At 62.3% G+C, this 20500-nt stretch overlaps 1 protein-coding gene across 2 annotated transcripts in view; it reads left to right on the top strand.

The window, feature by feature from the left end:
• Window positions 1-20500, top strand: part of ADGRA1 (adhesion G protein-coupled receptor A1) — a 35178-nt gene that overhangs the window by 6561 nt on the left and 8117 nt on the right. For both annotated transcript variants that reach the window (XM_081572776.1, XM_081572777.1), the window contains exons 3-5: window positions 1643-1770; window positions 2722-2845; window positions 7274-7419. In XM_081572776.1, coding sequence (XP_081428902.1) covers window positions 1643-1770; window positions 2722-2845; window positions 7274-7419 — 398 coding nt within the window. The remainder of the gene's footprint in view (window positions 1-1642; window positions 1771-2721; window positions 2846-7273; window positions 7420-20500) is intronic.

Here is a 20500-nt window from a genome sequence, read left to right as displayed (position 1 = left end):
ATCCGCCATTGCCATGGCAGCAGAGACCTTCTCACCCAAGTCTCTGCATCGGAGCAAAGTCAGGGAGCAGGGGCCAGTCTGGGCCTGGAGTGGTGCCTCGGAGCACGCCCCTGGCCGGCCAGGCCTCGTCTCCCTTGGGCTCAGAAGTGTCCCTCGGGAGACAAGCAGGCTGAGCCCGAGGACAGCGGTTTCCTGCCTCCCGCTGTGGACAGGCCGAGGCCTTCTCCGGCTGCCCCTCTGTCCCCCAGCACTCCAGCCTGGAGGCGCCATCAGCTGCCTCCGCTGCCTGCTCGGCCGGAGGAAGGCGCTTCAGCCATGGACACTCTGCGGTCTGGGGAGCAGGGCCAGCATGGCAGCAGAGCCCAACCCTGAGTGCCAGCCCTGCGGGCACAGCCAGGGCCACTCAGGTGGTCTCACGGGGCTGCCGGGCCGCCCTCCGCAGGTGGTCTCGGGCACAGGCCCAGCCTGGCCCCCGGCGTCCCCTCCAGAGGCCAGCACGTCCCCTGGGGCCGCGCCAGCACGGCAGCATGTGGCGCACGGACCCCGCCCTTGACCCGGGCAGTGGGGACCAGAGCACCTGCTCCACGGGCAGAGGCTCTCCCCGGGGGGCCGTGGCAAAGCCCTGAGAGCAGGAGGCTGAAACCACAGCCCGGGAGGCTGGCGTCCCCGGGGCCACTCCTCGTCGTGTAGACGGCACCGCCTCCTTCCAGCCCGGGAGGCTGGCCATGCAGGACGCCGGGCCTGAGGCTGGCGTCCTGAGGCTGGCGTCCCCGGGGCCACTCCTCGCTGTGTAGACGGCACCGCCTCCTTCCAGCCCGGGAGGCTGGCCATGCAGGACGCGGGGCCTGAGGCTGGCGTCCCGGGGGCCGCTCCTCGCCGTGTAGACGGCACCTCCTCCTTCCAGCCCGGGAGGCTGGCCATGCAGGACGCGGGGCCTGAGGCTGGCGTCCCGGGGGCCGCTCCTCACCATGTAGACGGCCCCCTCGCCGTGCCGCTGCGGCCTCTCCTGCTGTCCCCCTTCTCACGAGGGCTCTGGCCGCTTTGGGTCAGGGCCACCCCAGGACCATGTCTGACCCGAGCCGGGTCCCTAAAAGCCTGGCGCCCCTGGACGGTGGGGATGCCGCTGCCCACAGCAGGGCTCCTGTGTGATGCGCAGCGGAGGCGGGACGCCCCAGAATTCTGGGGCGGCTTCACACTGGGCAGGATTACTGAGACCTGACACAGACTCTCCTGGGAGACCTTCAAGGCAGCGTGTCAGTGGGTTTGCGGCCCACAGAGGGGCCTGGGGGCACCCCGACAGGAGCCTCCCGGGGCGGTGCCATCAGACAGGCACGTCTGACGGCAGCGGGCTCCGGGTGACACACCCCCGGGATCCAGGGAGGCAGGGGGCCGACCCCGGCCCAGCAGGGTGCTGCCCTTGGGGAGGCGGCCGTCAGCGCCCACGGGGACACCCGTGGCTGAGCAGAGTGCTGGGCACCTCTGCCCCGAGCGCTCCCCTGGTTGAGGGCCCTGCCCCTGCCCCAGGCGTTCCCAGCAAGTCTCCTCCTGGTGCAGGAATCGCCTCCGGGACCTTGCGGGGCGGACGCTGGTCCTGGGAGAGCCGGCCACGCTGGTCACGCGGTGTGCTCCGTGTCCTTTCCAGGATCTGAGGACTGTCCTCTCCCTGCCCCCGTCCCCAGGGGAGTTCCTGCACCCCGTGGTGTACGCCTGCACGGCCGTCATGCTGCTGTGTCTGCTGGCCTCCGCCACCACCTACGTCGTCCACCAGAGGTAAGGCCTCCTCCACCTTCAAGGGCAAGCCCCCCACCCCGTCCTTGTGTAGGAAGGAGTCCCCGGAAGTGCCTCACGGGCTCGGTGGCCCTGGCGGCCGAGGGTGGCTGACCGCCGGGGGATGGACGTCCCAGGCCCCACATTCTCATCCCATTGGGTGACACGTGTTCTTCCTCCAAGGACCCCCTGACAGCCTGCGCCCCGAGGTCACAGTAGCCGCACAACCCTCGGAACAGCCCTACTCTGGGTTGGCCGTCCACAGTGGAGGCCACTGGGTCCTCTACGTCACTTGAAGATGACCTGGGAAAAGCAAGGAGGGGTCCAGGCCACCATCAGGGTCCAGTCCATGGGCAGGGCCTAGGCCACAGTCCTAACTGTGGTCAGGGAAGGAGCTTGGGCACATCTCAGGCCAGGGCCACAGGTAGAGGCCTGCGTGTGACTGAGGCCGCAGAGAAGCTGTGGTCGCAATCACAGCTGCAGACAGGCTGAAAGGCCTAGCGTGGGCACTGCCTGGCTGGCCATGCGCGTGGACTCCACCCCAAGCAGCATCCTCTCCGGGGCAGTCACGGCTGCAGGGTCGTGTCACTGTCAGCCAGCCACAGCCTCCTCCCAAGGTATAGACTCCAATCAGACGCGAAGAACCTCGCCCGGGGAATGAGGAAGCCAGATAGGCTTTCCCCCCACCCACCCCGTGGCCTCGGATCAGTCGAGACGTCCAGGGCCTCTAGGTCCTCGTTTGACGACCAGAGACTTCCAGGCGCAGCTTCCCAGGGTGACTTTACACCGACCACCCGAGACCACAGGCTAGAGTGGACGGCAAGTCTGTCCGTCCGTCTGTCCGCCCCCGGCCCGGTCTCCCTGGGGTGCTGTTCCCAGCCCGTCCCCGTCCAGCCGCCCCGCGCCCCGCCCCGCCCCGGGAGGCGGCTGCTGACCGTGGTCTCGCCCGCGCAGCGCCATCCGGATCAGCCGCCCGGGCCGGCACACCCTCCTGAACTTCTGTCTCCACGCGGCCCTGACCTTCTCCGCCTTCGCGGGCGGCATCAACCGCACCAGGTTCCCGACCCTGTGCCAGGCGGTGAGTGCTGTTTTCATTCGCTGCCAGGTCTGAAGTGTTTATCGACTCCGACCAAGGGGGAGATTTGTGATGAGCGTCCAGTGTGTGAAATAACACGCGAGCGTTTGTCCGGGTGTTTCTCGTGACGGACACTCGTTAGCACCCAGGGGGTCTGTATCACAGTTTCTCCCCTGTGTGAGTCTGACCGATTTGCTCAGCACCTGATCACGTCATTTAGTTTATTTTCCAACGGGACTAGTTTTCTCCCAGCCCCTGGTGACACGTTAACGAGACAGTCATTTTCCAACACACCGGCTGATTGCAGAAGTAGGGGCTCGACCTGCCTCTCCTGTAAATGGGTGGGCAGGAGTTCAGGGGCCAGGCCTGCTCCCCCGGCCCAGGTAAGAGCCCCGGCCCGAGGTCTCAGCTCCTCACCAGGGAGAGACCGCCCTCACCACTGTGTCACCAGGGGTTGGGGGCGCCCACCCCCACATGGCACACGGTGGTCTCACACTGACTGGGAAGTCTGGCCCTCTTGGGTGAGCGGGGGTCTTCTTCCCACCCCATGGCCCCGCCTGGCCTTTCTTAGAAGGAGGGGAAAGGGGCTTCCTTGGTGGTTCAGTGGGTGAGACTCCAAAGCTTCCACTGCAGAGGTTGTGGGTTTGATCCCTGGTTGGGAAATGATCCCACAAATCTCGCAGGAAAGCCAAAAAAGAAAGGGGGGCGCATGAGGTACCCTCTGGTCCTGACAGAGCCGGAGAGGCCCCTCTGTCAGCTGCAAGTCAAGGACAAAGGCCCAGGGCCTCTGCTCTCTCCCCTCAGACCCTCACCAGCCCACCTACACCTGGCCTCAGCTCAGCCTGGCGGACAGTCCCCTCCAGGTGGACAGTCCCCTCCCGGCAGGCAGACACCTCCAGCACTCATTAGGGGCCAGGTGGGGGCTTCCCCATGGACCACAGGACATCTCACCAAGGACTCATTTGGTGGGTGTCCATCTGCCAGCACCCACCACGACCTCACATGCTCCCCTTGTGGCCTTCGTGGTGTGAATTCAGCAAGAGTATGTTGGCAGCCGTGGGGGCTGCTTCAGCCCAATTCCCTGGCTCCCACGTGTGCCCGCTGACCTCAGCTCCTCTGTCCACACAAACTGACCTGTCCTTCTGCACCAACAGCAGCTGCTGGCAACTCGTGGGCGTCGGAGGGCAAGAGTCTGCTCCCACTGGGCAGGGGTGCCTCGGGGGGAACTGGCTGTGAGCTTCTGCCCCCACACACTCCCCACTGCAAACAAGGTGCCTGGCCCGTGTGGCAGGATGTAGGGGCCCAGTTCCCAGCGCCCCCAGGCTCCCGAGCACAGAAGAGAGGTCAGCTTTCCACAAACCCGTGTGGATGCCAACCGTCCCACCGGGAGCGACTCTGCACCTGTTCCTGGTCCCTGGCAGAAAAGTCACTAGCACATCCCTGAACCACACGCGGGGCAGACACACTCTTGGAGGCCTCTCGATAGCGCAGAAACACCCCCGGGGGAGCCCCAGGAAATCCAATTTGCCATCCGCCTCTGAACACCTGCTGAGACGCGGAGCTGTCTGGAAGCAGTAAAATGGACTGTTACCTTTATGTCCACATTTGCTCCAGCGCCCCGTGTGCGGGGACCCTGCCGGGGGAGCCCTGGGACCTGGTGCTGCAGGCCCCCAACGCCTCAGGTCATCACGACCTCTACAGCCCCAGGAGCCTGGCCGGGAGCCCCCAGCCTGGGCACTGTCCCCAAGCCTGCCTGCCCAGACAGCGGCTTGGGGGCGCGGCGTCCCTGTGGCAGCCAAGGCCAGGCCAGGCCACTGGGCTGGACTCCTTAGTGTGTCATGGGCGGGGGCAGATGGGCCTGGAGGGCCTCAGAAGTCCTGCTGGTCACCTCGTGGTGACAACCTCCCCTCGGCTCCGGGTCCACGCTTCCAGAAGGAACTGGAGCTTCACTTGCTTACATGAAGATGAGCATCGGCCCGGGCGTGGGGCCGACAGGACAAGATTCCAGCGGAGGACCCGCTGCACACAGGCCGGGCTCACTGGGAGGAATGGTCAGGAGAGAGAACAGGTGCAGGGCTGGGAGGCCGTGACCGTGGACCCCCCACTCGCCGGAGGAGAGGGACCTCGGCGCACAGCTCAGAACCAGGGCGGTTGGAAGGTGTGAAGCTTAACTGTCCTGTGTCAAGCTGACCAGCCATGGTGCCCAGACATTCAGTCAAACATCCTTCCAGGCGGGTCTGTGAGGGTGCTTCTGCGTGAACTGAACGTTCAAGCGATGGCCCGAGGAGAGTGAACCATCCTCCCAACGTCGTCCAGCCCCGGAGAGCCTGGACCGGACAGACGTCTGCGTAGGGAGAGCCCTGACTGTCCTGGGCGGGGACCTCCGGCCTCCGGACCTGCTCAGACTGAACTCTCACAGCTGGCCGTCCTGCCGGCTGCAGACTCCGGGCGCCCCGCCGCCCCCATCACAGGGGACGATTCCTCAGCGCCACTGCGGTCTTGCCCTGGCCCACTGTGCCCAACACCAGCCCACCGCCACCTGGGCTCGACGCCAGCGCCCACAGCCAGCAGCGCCCCCATGCCGGCGGGCATCGCAGGGAAACGCACCCCGGGCCGCGATGGGAGCTGGGCCCAGAGCTGGGGGCTGGAGAGGAGAGGTGGTCGTGTGGGACCAGAGCGGAGGCTGCGCACCACGCACGCCGGCGGCTCCACGGCCCCGTGGAAGCCCGGCACGGCCGTGTGGACGCCCGCGTGACGACCTGCGGCGACCTCTGCACGTGTCCACCTGAGGCTGGCGTCCGGAGGGTCCGGCTGTTTCCGCGGCGCTCAGGGAAGACAGGCGGGGGCGGGGCCGGCCCAGGCTCCACCCGAGGCCGCGTCTCACGTCCGCCCCCTCCCCTTGGCCAGGCTGCGGGGGTCGCGGGCTCAGGCGGCCCGGGCCGGGCAGAGAGAAGGCCTGGACGCTCCCCCGCGCGGGCAGCGACTGAAGCACAGCCCAGGGCTCTCACAACAGCCCCATCCTTACGGGGCTTTCTCACAAGTTGGAGCTGAACTCTGAATTTGATAAATCATTTCAACAATGCGATGTTACCTTTGTTTAGATAATCTCTGTATTCCTTAAACACTGACGTCCTTACAATCACAGCCATATTTTACTTGTCATCGCAAAACGTCAGGTCATTACTTCAAAGGTAGCCTCATTCTACAGTCAGATGCTGATGACGGGGTGTGGAATGAACGCCCAATTACTAAAGCAGAGCCAGCCTGGGCCACAGGGCTGTTTCCACAGTAACGAGCGAGTCCCACCGGAAGGAGTGAACTTCAGCCTCTGGTCCCCCAGGCGCTTTGTCCCACTGCGGGCCGTCAACACGGCCTCCCGGAGACCCCCACGCCTCCGCCCCTCCCGTCACCTGGCGGGCTCCGCAGGAGCTGAGCCCCGCTGACCACACGGCCACGTGGCCCCCGTGCAGGAGGAGTCACTCCCCGCTAGGACCACGCTGGGGGTTGTACCCACAGCTCCCTGCGGGAGGCCAAGCTGGCGCAGGGTCCCGGCCACCCATGTGTTTTCCCTGAGCGCTGAGCACCTGTGAAGCGCGGTGTCTGCCCCAAGGGCCTCTGCCAGGCCCACTTCCTGTCGCTGTTGAGCTGTTTCCTGAGGATGTGGGAGGGGATGGCAGGACGGGGTGCGGGGCTCGGATTCGGGGCAGGGGCGCTCGGGGATGGGGTGGGGGTGGGGGGCTCAGACTCGGGTCTGGGGCCCTGGGGGACAGGGAGGTCAGGGCTCAGGCTCAGGGCAGGGGCGCTGGGGGGGTGGGGAGGGGCGGAGACTCAGGGAAAGGGCGCTGGGGGGGAGGGGCTCAGACTGGGGAAGGGGCGCTGGAGGGATGGAGAGGGGGCTCAGGCTCCGGGCGGGGGCGCTGGGGGACGAGGAGGGGCTCAGACTGGGGCAGGGGCGCTGGGGGACGAGGAGGGGCTCAGACTGGGGAAGGGGTGCTGGAGGGATGGAGAGGGGGCTCAGGCTCGGGGCGGGGGCGCTGGAGGGATGGAGAGGGGGCTCAGGCTCGGGGCGGGGGCGCTGGAGGCATGGAGAGGGGGCTCAGGCTCGGGGCGGGGGCGCTGGGGGACGGGGAGGGGCTCAGACTGGGGCAGGGGCGCTGGGGGACGGGGAGGGGCTCAGACTGGGGAAGGGGTGCTGGAGGGATGGAGAGGGGGCTCAGGCTCGGGGCGGGGGTGCTGGAGGGATGGAGAGGGGGCTCAGGCTCGGGGCGGGGGCGCTGGAGGCATGGAGAGGGGGCTCAGGCTCGGGGCGGGGGCGCTGGGGGACGGGGAGGGGCTCAGGCTTGGGGCAGGGGCGCTGGGGGGCGGGGAGGGGCTCAGACTCGGGGCAGGGGCGCTGGGGGGCGGGCGGGCTCTCACTGGCTGTCCCCCCAGGTGGGCATCGTGCTGCACTACTCCACACTCTCCACTCTGCTGTGGATCGGGGTGACCGCCAGGAACATCTACAAGCAGGTGACCAAGAAGGCCCCGCTGTGCCCGGGGGCAGGCCTGCCGCCACACCCCAAGCAGCCCCTCCTCAGGTACCGAGCGCATCTGACCCCCGGCCCTGGACCTCCTGGGGGGTCTCGGCAAGCTGGCCATGGGGAAGCCTGGGCCGAGGGGCGATCAATGGCCCAGGTGGCCGGGGCGAGGCGGGGGGCCGGGACCGGGTCGATGCCCAGGTGTGGGGTTCGTGCCCTCTGGTGCCTCTGAGTCACTGCGGGGAGACCCCCGGCCCCCGCCGTGGGTGGGCAGGCGTGGACACGGCTCTGTGCTGGGCCAGGGCCCTGGTCTTGGCTTTGGTTTATTCACGGGTCTTGGTGAGCAGAGAGGGCACCTGACCTCAAGGTGACCGCGCGGCCTGGACGCGGATTTGAATGGGCCCCTGCTCCAGCTGGTCATCCCCACTTCCTCCTCAGACCAGGAGGGTTCGAGGTGGACGTGGTGAGACCAGGCCTGGGGCCAGTGGGAACCCCAGACCTCCTCCCAGAACGCAGCCTGGGACGCCCCGGGGACCCCAGAATGCAGTCTGGGACGCCCAGGGAGCCTCCTGTCTAGGCCGCAGCAGGACTGCATCTCAGGAGACGCCAAGGCACGATCTCGGCTCCTTAAGACAAGGACAGGCCCGCCTGTTACTAGGCAGCCGTCCACGGCAATCCGTGTTTCGCTGGCCCCTGCCCTCTGATTTTCTGAGCCAAGACTGAATCCAAATCGGCCGTTGGCAGGAGCCAGGCCCAGGTCGGCCTGCATGGCCGGAAACTGGGTGCCCGCTACCCAGCGCCGTCACCCAGCACGGGTCCAGGCTGTCGCCCGAGCTCAGAGCCGCGAGCCTTGGCCGCTGGCCGAGCGCGTGGTGACCGCCGTGTGGTGCCCAGCCCGCCAGACGCTGCCCTGAGCTCCTGAGCGGGACGGTGCTCGGTGTTTGGGGCCCTGGCCTGGGACCCCTGGCACGGCCACGCCGAGGTGGTACCGTGAGGGGCAGCGGCTCCTGGGGTCGTGCCCTGTGGGGGGCGGGGGCGGGGTGTGCGTGGGGCCCAGACCCCCTGAGCGGGCTCCGCCTGGCTCCGAAATTGAGGGGCCGCTGGTTGGTCCTTGTAAGCCCCCGTCCAGCAGAGGCACCCAGCATGAGGCAGATAAAATGCTGTTGTTTAAGTGAGTAACGTGACCCCAGCCCCCACCTCCCTTTCCAACACTGGTTTTCACATGGAGCAGACACGTTGCTACGCGGCAACCAGGGCTGGTGGCTTCAGCTGCAGCTTGGGCCAGGGAGGCGAGATTTCTTCATCTTGTCTCCTGCCAGGAAGGCCCCTGGGTTTAAAAATCACTCTCAAAATGTGTTTCCGTTTCCGGAGCTGAAACTGATTGCAGAGCTACCTGGTCGTTTGAAGAATGGGGTGGAGCAAGCCGTGGTTTTATGCAGTGGCTTCCAAATGCACGTAACCCAGCTGGCCCTGTGGGGCGCTGTGTCCTGGGGACAGGCAGGGGGCCAGCCCAGCTGCACGGTCACACCTGCAGGTCACTCCCGCAGTGCCTCCTGGGGACCACTGCCGCCCACCCGCCTGCATCTGCTGCCCTTGGGACAAGAAGCCTGGCGCCGAGGGCCCCCCACAGTGCGGTGGCCCCGAGGGTCCCTTGGTTATTGGCACGCACCCCCACGGGTGTAGATGTCAGAGGTGGGGCGTCTGCTTCAGACTTGCCTGCTCCCCTGCCCAGCCGCTCTCTCTGGCCCAGCCTGGCCTGGGGCTGGCAGCAGGTGCCATGGGTCTGGACGTTCTCCAGAGACCAGAGGCTGATGTCGGGGACCCCAGAGACTAGGAGGAACTGTCAGGGGCTGGAGACGTTCCCTCCGGGGCACCGGGGGCTTGAACTCTGCCCTGGAGCCTCCGCCCTCCTCTCCTCTGCCCAGAAGCATCCTTGTCAGGGGGCTTTCCCGCCAGGCCGCCGGGGGCATCCTTCACTGCATCCTGACCCCCCAGGACAGGAAAGTCGCCTGTGTTTCACCAACTGCAGCAAAGATTTAGCTCTTGGGGCCTCCCAGGAGGAGCGCGCTGCCGGGCCCCTTGCGCACAGAGCACGCCACATCCTGCTGGGCCTCGGGGAAGGCCCTGTGGCTGGGCAGAGCCCTGAGGCCTCCCAACCCAGCTCCGCAGCTTTCTGACGAGAACTAAAAACATTTGGGAAATCCCACACTAACATTAGGCTTCCCTGGTGGCTCAGACGGTAAAGCGTCTGCCTGCAATGCGGGAGACCTGGGTTCAATCCCTGAGTTGGGAAGATCCCCTGGAGAAGGGCATGACTACCCACTCCAGTATTCTGGCCTGGAAAATTCCATGGACAGAGGAGCCTGGGGGGCTACAGTCCATGGGATCGCAAAGAGTCGGACACAAGTGAGCAACTTCATTGGTTCACACTAACGTTAAAATAGTTTTCTCCGTTTCTACATGAACGGCCATTGGACTTTGGGTAGATATTGCACTGAATCTGGAGAGCACGTTAAGAAGTGTTAGCATTTTAACATTATTCAGTTCAGTTGCTCGGCTGTGTCCAACTCTTTGTGACTGCATGGACTGCAGCACGCCAGGCCTCCCTGTCCACACCAGCTCCCGGAGTTTACTCAGACTCATGTCCATCGAGTCGGTGATGCCATCCAACCATCTCATCTTCTGTCGTCCCCTTCTCCTCCTGCCTTCCATCTTTCCCAGCATCAGGGTCTTTTCCAATGAGTCAGTTCTTTGCATCAGGTGGACAAAGGATTGGGGCTTCAGCTTCAGCATCAGTCCTTCCAGTGAATATTCAGGACTGATTTCCTTTAGGATGGACTGGTTGGTTCTCTTTGCATTTTAAGGGACTCTCAAGAATCTTCTCCAATACCACAGTTCAAAAGCATCAATTTTTCAGTGCTCAGCTTTCCTTATAGTCCAACTCTCACATCCATACATGACCACTGGAAAAACCATAGCCTTGACTAGATGGACCTTTGCTGGCAAAGTACTGTCTCTGCTTTTTAATATGCGGTCTAGGTTGGTCATAGCTTTTCTTCCAAGGAGCAAGCCATCTTTGAATTTCATGGCTGCAGTCACCATCTGCAGTGATTTTGGAGCCCCCAAAAATAAAGTCTGTCACTGTTTTAATTGTTTCCCCATCTATTTGCCATGAAGTGATGGGACCAGATGCCATGATCTTAATTTTCTGAATGTTGAGCTTTAAGCCAGGTTTTTCCCTCTCTTCTTTCACTTTCATCAAGAGGCTCTTTAGTTCCTTTTCACTTTCTGCCCTTAGGGTGGTATCATCTGCGTATCTGAAGTTATTGATATTTCTCCTGGCAATCTTAATTCCAGATTGTGCTTCATCCAGCCCGACATTTCGCATGATGTACTCTGCATATAAGTTAAATAAGCAGGGTGACAATATACAGCCTTGACGGACTCCTTTCCAGATTTGGAAACAGTCTGTTGTTCCATGTCCGTTTCTTACTGTTGCTTCCTGACCTGCACACAGGTTTCTCAAGAGGCAGGTCAGGTGGTCTGGTATGCCCATGTCTTGAAGAATTTTCCAGTTTGTGGCGATCTACACAGTCAAAGGCTTTGGCATAATCAATGAAGCAGAAGTAGATGTTTTTCTGGAACTCTCTAGCTTTTTCTGTGATCCAACGGATTTTAGCATTATTAGCGGTCTCCAGTCCGTAAACACAGGACGTCTCTCCACTCGTGAAGGTCGTCTTTCATTCCTGCTGGGAATGCTTCACAGTTTTTGGTGCACACATCTTGTGTTTCATGGTAAATTGTTTCCTTAGCATTTTTATGCTGTTGTAAATGCGATTGTGTCTTTAATTTTGTATTCACGCTGTTCATCGCTAATGTATGTGTGTCAGTCGCTCAGTCGTGTCTGACTCTTTGCAGCCCCAGGGACTGTAGCCCAGCAGGCTCCTCTGTCCATGGGATTCTCCAGGCAGGAATACTGGAGTGGGTTGCCATGCCCTCCTCCAGGGGCTTTTCCTGACCAGGGATTGAACCTGGGTGTCCTGCATTGCAGACAGATTGTTTTACCATCTGAGCCACCAGGGAAGCCCCCTTGGGTACAGAAACACAGCTGACTTTGCTTGGTAATCTGTGTCCTGCGCTGCGGCTGGTGGTGCTTGCTCTAGCTCCAGTGACTTTCAGCGGGTCCTTTGGGATCACCTATGTACACAGCTGCATCTCCACATCGGGAGTTTTACTGCTTCTGTTCAGTCTAGATGTTCTTCTTTCTCTGCTTGCCTCATTGCCCTGGCGAGGACTTGCAGCACTGTGTTAGCCCTTTCTCTTTTTCTCTTAGTCTGGCCAACAGTTGGCCAATTCTGTTAACCTTTTTAAAGGACTAAGTTTGATTTCATTGACTTTCTCTGTTTTATTTATTTATTTTTTTGAAATCAGGGACTTTATTGAGCACATACTCTGTCAGGCTCTCTGCCAAAGGGCTGGTATAGTTTTTACAGTTATTTGGCAGTTTGTTTAGAACAGAAAATGGGTCTGACATAAAGTAAGTTTAATAAGATCTCACAGTTTACAAAGTGTTTTCACACCCTTCAGAGGGAAGGTGACTTTCTGTTTTACAAAATAGGGACCCAGGGGCACAAAGAGAGTTGAGGGCTGTCCCGGCCCATGCATCAGCAGCTGGCTGAGGATCGCCCGTTGTATTTACCTCTGCTGTGGTCTCTATGAGTCCCTTCCTTCCGCTGATTTGAATTCAGTCCGCTCTTCTTTTTCCCGGTTCTTTTCAGCATAACGTCAGATTCCCAATTGGAGATCTGTCTGCTGTGACTGTGGGGCTCACGCGTGTCTTTCCCTCTGGGCACCGCTGTTGCTGACCTAGAGGTCTGCGTGCTGTGCGCTTACTTCACTCATCGCAAGGTCTTTTCTTGCACCCGCTGATTGTTTGTGGGTGTGCTGTTTCCCCCAGCTCATCAGGCTTTTGGCAGGAGGCGGTGGAGGGAGGGGGTGTCCTCTCTAGGACCGTACCGAGAACCTTAGAGACAGCTGAGCGAGGAAACTCCAGCCTGACCGGAGGGCCGCGTGGCTGAGGGTGAGATCCAGATCCCAGGGATGGGAATGAGCCACTTCATCCGTCCGTGTTTAGAAAGCTCCGAGGGTCCGGGCCGGAGCAGGCGGCCCCGCAGGCTCTGCTGTGGGCGCAGGGCCGAGTCAGCGTCTGCTTCCTCCGCGGGGGACGGGGCCCCGGGGGGCCTCCAGGAAGCGACTCGATTCCAGGCCCGGGCCTCCCCAGGGGTCACCAGGCGGAGTCGAGGCCTTCATGGGTCTCTCGGGGCTGTGACCTGAGTGTGGTTGGGTTCCTGGCCTGTCAGCCCACCCCAGGGCTTTCTGCTGGGATGAAGGGGTGCCGCCCCTCAGCCCTGGGGGTCGGGCCTTCCCTCTGCTCCTGCGGGAGGGGCTCCCCGCCCTCCCCCCGGACCCCCGCGGCACTGTCAGCAGCCTCCGCAGCTCGTCCAGGGGAGGCTTCGCTGTGTCCTCCCTCGGGACCTGGGGGGCTGCCCAGCCCCCATGTGTCCTCAGACCTGGGCTCACGGCTCCTTCTCATTAAACATGGAAACCACGCGTCGAGAGATGACGGCAGCTCAGTAAAATACGGTTTAATTGGGCCTGGAGTGCACAACATCCGTGCTGATCTGAGCTGCTGTTGGGGGAAAGCAGGCTGGGTGACTCTCTGTTCTGACGTGAGGCCCAGAGGCTGAGCCGTCATCACGGGATCCCTGGGGTCCTCCGATCCCAGGACTCAGCACAGAGGTGGTGGCTGTGTGGCTGTGGACCAGAGGCTGAGCCGTCGTCACGGGACCCCCGGGGCCCTCCCACCCCCCATTCCAGTTCTCAGCATGGAGGTGGTGGCTGGCTCTACAGGAGGACCTCCAGGGGCCGCAGCGGGAGGAGACCCCTCCGGCTGAGCAGGGACAGTCTGAGCAGGCTTGCAGGGTGGGGAGGGGGTCCCAGGAGTGTAGATGCCGGGTGAGCGGTTGGCACAGCCCGGGAGGAAACGCAGACGCGCTCACGCGGGGGCCGTGCGGGCACACAAGACACAGCCCAGGGCTCAGCCGGCATGCGGGGGCCTTGAGGGGGCAGGGGCCCGCGAGGGCACTGGCGCAGGGTACTCGTGAAACTCGATCTGAGAGCAGCGGAGCAGCTGGGAGCCGGCAGCAGACGGAGCCGGGGCCAGCCTCCTGGGCCTCGAGGCCCATCTCCCGCGTGTCCTCACACAGCACCAGGGGCGAGGAGGCTCTCCGCGGTCTCTGGTGAAGCGCTTCCCAAAGGCTCCACCCTACAACCCAGGCCCCCTCCTGAGACTGCCGCCTCAGGGGGAGAGTTCAACAAGGGAACTTGGGCACAGGGACTCCATCGAAACCTCAGCGTCAAACAGCTTCTGGCCGTGACCGCTCGGTCGTTCGGGGCTAATTCAGCTCCATGCAATTAGATCCTAATTCTGCAGTCTTTCTGCCCTTTCTGATAAAGTGCCCCTAAGTAGTCTCCTGTTACTTAAGGTCAGCAGGTGGCTTTCTTACCTGAAAAGTCCACTTGGTGGTGCCCACACCCTGGATGGCAGGCGCCCGCAGAGCTGAGAGCACTGGTTCATCCATTGGTCCACGCGCAGTCGGCCCCAACTCTGGACGGCCCTGCCTGGTGGAGGGAGAGGTCCCTGGGCTCCCTCTGCCCAGAACCCCTTCTCGGGGCAGAGGCTGAAGCCGGCTGGGGGCTTGGGACGTGCTGGACCCAGTGCCAGGCTGGGCAGAGCCACACGGCCCCGCGTGCGGCCTCGGGAGCAGAGGGCTCCGGGCCTCAGGGCCGAGCAGGACTCTGTGAGGCCGCACCTGGGACCCTGGCCCGGCTCACAGGCCTGGCACAGGAACACGGGGGCTTTTGTCAGCTAAACGCGAGCAGACGGCCTCGCGTGCTGGGACCCCAGCAATCAGAACACGCCGTGCCTCCTGGTCTCTATAGGAGACCACTCCGGCTGCTGCGTCTCCATGCCTCCTGGTCTCTATAGGAGACCACTCCGGCGTTCACCCTCCGGCGTTCACCCTCCGGCATTCACACTCCGGTCTTCTTGCCTGGGAAATCCCACAGACAGAAGAGCCTGCGGGCTACGTTCCCAAGAGTCAGTTGGACACAACTGAGCAACTACATCACCACCATGTTCTGAACAGGAGACTGTCCTGGAGCACCTTCACGGCGTGGTCGGGGCTCGAGCAGATGTCCTCCACTCCCCACACGGCCCCGGGCCTCCAGGCATCAAGTTCCTGAGGGTTTCACCTTCCTCTGCCCACCGCCAGTCAGTGCAAGCTGGACGTGAGGGTCTGCATCTCAGAGGCACGTCGGTGGCTCTCAAAGCCACACACCTGGGCGATGGACGTGGACGGCTCTTTCACCTGAGCTGAAATCATTGACCGGAACTCTGGTTTTGAAGTCCTGACCAACAGCAGGAGTGCTAACTGAACCCGGAGGGGGAGCCCCTCCGACAGGCCCCGGGGCTGAAGGCCTGCTCTCAGTCAGGCTCACAGGTCACCCTCATCTGGCCTCCAGCTGCTGGCCGGCTGCCCCGGGCTGCTCCAGGTCTCCAGCCCACCCCTCCTCCAGGTGCTCCGCCTTCCCCGAGGATACGAGGGCCCAGGAGCAGTGACCTCTCCATTCACATTAGCAGATCTCATCCACAGAGACCCTGGCTCCACAAGGACACGGACCAGCCAGTGTCTGTCAGCTGCTGGCAGCTCCTCAGGCCATCGTGGGGGCAGGCCTGCCTGGCCTGGACAGTGGACAGAGCGTCCAGCAGGCCCAGGACCCTCCTCACAGCCTGACACGGCTTCTCCTCCCGGGTCCTTGCTGCGGGCCCCTTCCGGTCGCTGAGCCGTGGCGGGAGGATCTGGCCTCTGCGGTCCTCCGTCCTGTCCTGCGGCCCCTCGGACACTCAGGGAAGCATGGGCCCCGTGAGCTGGAAAGAGGGCCTGCCCAGCTCAGCTGACCTGAGACGGGCACCAGGGGTGGCTGCTGGGATTTCAAAGTCAGGTTTCCCCGGGGCCCTAAACTCAGGACGAGGGGTCGGTAAACAGACGCCCCACTTGAACACTGAAGCTGGAGCAGATGGGGCCCGTGGGCCCTGAGTCAGAAAACCCCAGCAGCCTGAGGTCACTGTCTGCCGAACAGTCGCTGGAGCCCCTCTGCAAGGCCTCCAGGGCGGGTGGGGCTCGTGGAGCCGGCCAGACACCCACAGGGACTCCCCGGCGGGCGCCACGTGTGCCCATCCGGGGCCCCAGGGGCCTCGGCAGGGACCACACCCCCGACCTGGGCCTCGCGCCCACCGACCAGGGCTCCCTGTCCTGGGAGCTGGTGTACTCGGCACGTGGGCTCCAGTCAGCTGCCAGGTGAGCATGCAGAGCAGGTCCCAGGCCCAGAAGACAGGGCAGAGGGCGGGCGGTGCCCGGGTGGTGGGCAGGCAGCAGAGTCGGCCGGGGTCAGAGCTGCCGGAACCTTCACCCTCCAGCTCAGAGGTACCCCAGGCTCTGGGGCAGGGCTGGTCCTTCCTCTTGTTTTTTAAACTTTTCTCTGAGAAATAGAATATGTATACCCCCCGAAAGTCAAAAACATCAATGCAGGTTTATGAAACAGTCCTGTGCCCTTCAAAGGAAGAAACAGGAGCCTCCTCTGCAGGAAACTCGGCCGGGCCGCACCCCCGTCCTGACTCATGACTTTTATCGCCTTTTTTTTTATAGTTTTACCACCCAAATTTGTCTGCACTGATTTTGAGCTGTATACACATGGACTTGCTCGCTACATTTTTATCAGGTTTATCTCACCGCCCAGAGTGTTTTCCAGACCCGTGTATGAAACTGTGTCACCATCTGGCCGCGTGATGTGGACGAGCGGCCAGCCACTGCAGTCACGCTGCTCCTGGCGCGGGGCATGTGTGACTCCACCATCCCCCCAGGTCTTGCTCATCTTTCCCGGGAGCGGGGGCTCTGGGGTCCCTTCTGCGCTCCCCACTGAGCTCCCAGCCTCCTCCCGCTCCCCTCCTGGGCCGTCTGTCTGTCCGGCCATCCTTCCGCTGCTGTAAGACTAGGTACATCCCCCGCATCACCTGTCACGGATGTCTTTCCAACTCCCGCAGCCGGAAGCAGGAGCCTGGGCACCAACGCCGCGTCCCCTTACAAACCCACCCTTCTTGGTGACACGCCTGGCACGTCAGCTCTGTGATTCCACTTACAATTCTGTGCTTTCGGCTAGGATGTGAATTTCTGGGTAGTGTGAGCTTCGGGACCAGGCTAGTTTCCTGCTCCTATTGGAACAAATTAAAACTACATGAATTTATCGTTGGGGCTTCTCAGGTGGCGCTGATGGTTAAGGACCCCCCCTACCAACAGGAGAAGTAACAGACCCAGGTTTGATCCCTGGATCAGTAAGATCTCCTGGAGGAGGGCACTGCGACCCACTCCAGTATCCTTGCCTGGAGAATCCCGTGGACAGAGAAGCCTGGTGGGCTGCAGTCCGTAGGGTCGCAGAGTGGGACACGACGGAGCAACTTAGCAGCAGGCAAATTTATCATACACAGTCCTGGCGCCGGAATCCGAAACCAGCCCGTGGTCTAACCCAGGCGCGCGGGGTGGGCCCTTCCGGAGCCCCCAGGGTTGACCAGGGCTTCCACGTTTCCGCTTCTTGCAGCGGCCACCCCGGCACTGGGGTCACCACCTCACTGGAGCGGCCGTGGCGGGGCTCAGCTCGGGGTGGGAGCTGACGCTCAGCAGGAGGGTCCACGGGGGTGGCGGCGGGCCGGGCAGGGCTCCGGACGGCTTCGCACCGGCTGAGCGCCCAGCGGCCGCCGCGCGGACAGCGCCCCGGGCCTCCAGCGCCCTCTGCCGGCCACGGTCCCGCAGGTGCTGGACGCGGAGCCGAACGGCCGGAGAAGGGCGAGGCTCCCCGCAGAGGGGGAGGCGCCGGGCTGCAGGGGCCCGACCGGGGCGGCGGAGAGGCCATGACAACCCACTCGCAGGACTCCAGGGTGAGGGCACAGCCTGGCCCAGGCGGCAGCCCCCAGGGGCTGGGCTGACTGTCTGCCTTGGGGGAAGGGGGACCGAGCCCGCCCAGCGCTCCGGGACCCTGGCTGGGTTAGATCTCCTCCTCGGCTGGGGTCCCATCTGGACCCATGGGCAGTGCCGGGAAAGGGAGAGGAGGGGTCCCCGACCTGCTCAAGGTGAGGCGGGCAGCGGGGTCTCCTGGTGAGCTGTCCCCCGGGTGGCTGGGGGCCGCTGAGGGCCTCTAGCCCTGGGCCCGCTGCGGGTTGCAGACTTGAGCAGAGGGCCCTTGTATGCTTGCCACGTCACCTCAGCATGCGCTGAAGGAGCCTTCTGATCGAAGCCCAGGGCTTCTCTGCGTGGACCTGTCAGCGTGGGCCCAGAGAGGCATCAGGGCAGGGGGTCCAGCAGGCGGGTCCCCTTGCTGTGCGGCTGGAGCAGGACTGGCTCCCCTGAGGTCTCCCCAGGCCCTGAAGCTGCCTGGCTGTTGTCCCTGGAGCTCCATCTGGCCTGGCGTGGCCCCTGTGGGGGCCGACCTGGAGCCCTGGAGGCTTTTCGCTGCACCCGAGGCGTCTGCAGAGGCTGCTCCTTTGCGCAGCCCCACCCGCCGGGGGCAACCATGGCATCCGGCCCCTAGGCGGCCTCTTGCTTGCCCGGGGCTCTGCTGGCCTGCAGCAGATCCTGAGAATCCGGCCTGTTCAGGGCCCGTTGCTACCCCTTTCCTTCCCTCTGGGCTGGTCTCACGGCCCGTGCTCACGCCCAGGGCCCCAGAGGAGGCTCTTGGAGTTCGTGGCGGGAGAAGCTTGGACCCGAGCGGGCCCCGCCCCACCGCGGCGCCTTCACCTGCAGACGGTGTGCACAGTCATGCCGGGCGGGCAGCGGTTTGGGGGGCACAGAGCTACAGCGAGAGGGTGAGGCTGAACCTGGAGCTACAGGCAGCGGAGCAGCAGGAGGGCCCGGGCCCGGGAGAGGGACGGGGGCGCCCGGTGGGAGCGAGCCCAGGGGCTACAGGCAGCGATGGGGGCCTGGCCCAGGCAGGGGCATGGGGGCTCGTCTCCAGACACTGGTTGTCTCCAGGTAGAAAGTGCCGCCTGCACAGGCCCCTCCCAGAAAGAACGCAGATGGTCTCTCTTCTCGTGAGGAGCCCCCAGCCTCGCCCGGGAAGGGAGGCCCCCCAGCGGAGGGGCCGCGGTCAGCTGCTGTGTCCATGGGAGACCCCTCGCCAGCCTGATGGGGCGGAGCTGGGCGGCCCTGTCTGCTGTCAGTCTCCCTCCAGCTCCTGATGCTGGGCTCCGCGTCTCTGCAGTCAGGGGCTGTGACCTGCTGCCTGTCTTTCAGGATGGCTTTCGAGAGCCTGGGCCCTTCATGTGTCTGTGTAAGTTTCATTTTTTTTTGATTTATTTATTTTCTAGTTTGTTGTATTTTTGGCTCCAGTGGGTCTTCACTGCTGTGCACACAGCCTTTCTCTAGCTGTGGTGGGCGGGGCTGCTCCCTAGGTGCGATGCGCTGGCCTCTCTTGTTGCAGGGAGTGGGCTCCAGGCAGGCGGGCTCAGCCGCCGTGCTGGGGCTTTGTTGCTCCGCAGCACACGGGATCGTCCCAGACCAGGGACTGAACACGTGTCCCCTGCGTTGACAGGCAGACTCTTCTTACCCACTAGACCACCCAGGAACCCCCGTTTAAATTTTCAATTTAGAAAAACGGGCCTCCGGTGTTTTGACCTGATGTCACTGCAAACAGCACTTTTGTCTGCCAGTGCTTTCCCGCTGTGTACCAACCGTGACTGATCTCTGTGATAAGCTGGCGGACATCTAGATTCACTCCTTATTCGCAGCAGTTGTCTTGGAGCCGCCACAGCGTTTTTCGGGGAACCAGCCGAGGCGCCTGTGGACAGAAGGGCGCGACTGCGTTCTCACCGGTACCTTTGCTTCTCTGCCGCCTCGTCACCGTGCCGGCATCCAGGAGATGCTCAGAGGGACCAGAGGGATGGTCACCTTGCCCCTCTCTGAACCTGGGGGACCTTCACCACCTCACCGTCCAGGGACACACTGGCTTCTTGTTGTTCGGTCACTAAGTCACGTCCGACTCTGCGACCCCATGGACTGTAGCCCGCCAGGCTCCTCTGTCCATGGGATTTTCCAGGCAACAATACTAGAGTGGCTTCCCATTCCTTTCTCCAGGGGATCTTCCCGACCCAGGGATCGAACCTGGGTCTCCCTCATTGCAGACAGATTCTTTACCATCTGAGCCACCAGGAAAGCCGGGACTTTACTCAGACTCATGTCCATTGTTTGAGCAAACTCCAGGAGACAGTGAAGGACAGGGAAGCCTGGAATGCAGCAGTCCAAGAGGTGGCAACGAGTCAGACAGGACTGAGTGAACAGCAACGTGTCCATGGAGTCGGTGATGCCATCCAACCATCTCATCCTCTGTCGTCCCCTTCTCCTCCCGCCTTCAATCTTTGCCAGCATCAGGGTCTTTTCCAATGAGTCAGTTCTTTGCATCAGGTGGACAAAGTATTGGAGCTTCAGCTTCAACATCAGTCCTTCCAATGAATGTTCAGGGTTTATTTCCTTTGGGATTGACTGGTTTGATCTCCCTGCAGTCCAAGGGACTCTCAAGAGTTCTCCAGCACCATAGTTTGAAAGCATCAATTCTTCAGTGCTCAGCCTTCTTTATGGTCCAACTCTCACATCCATACATGACCACTGGAAAAACCACAGCTTTGACCATGTGGACTTTTGTCGTCAAAGTGATGTCTCTGCTTTGTAATATGCTGTCTAGGTTTGCCGTAGCTTTTCTTCCAAGAAGCAAACATCTTTTAATTTCATGGCTGCAGTCACCACCTGTAGTGATTTTAGAACCCCCCCGTCAAAATAAAATCTGTCACTGTTTCCACTTTTTCCCCATATATTAGCCATGAGGTGATGGGACCACATGCCATGATCTTAGTTTTCTGTGTTGAGTTTTAAGCCAACTTTTTCACCCTGTTCTTTCACCCTCATCAAGAGGCTCTTTAGTACTTCTTCACTTTCTGCCATTAGAGTGGTATTAGATGCATATCTCAGGCTGTTGATAT

This window comes from Giraffa tippelskirchi, chromosome 2, assembly GCF_054371585.1.
Source record: "Giraffa tippelskirchi isolate mGirTip1 chromosome 2, T2T-mGirTip1v1.2.pri, whole genome shotgun sequence".
NCBI classification, from domain to species: Eukaryota; Metazoa; Chordata; class Mammalia; order Artiodactyla; family Giraffidae; genus Giraffa; species Giraffa tippelskirchi.
The sequence above is the reverse complement of the archived record's forward strand: the minus strand, read 5'-3'. Positions and strand labels throughout refer to the sequence as shown.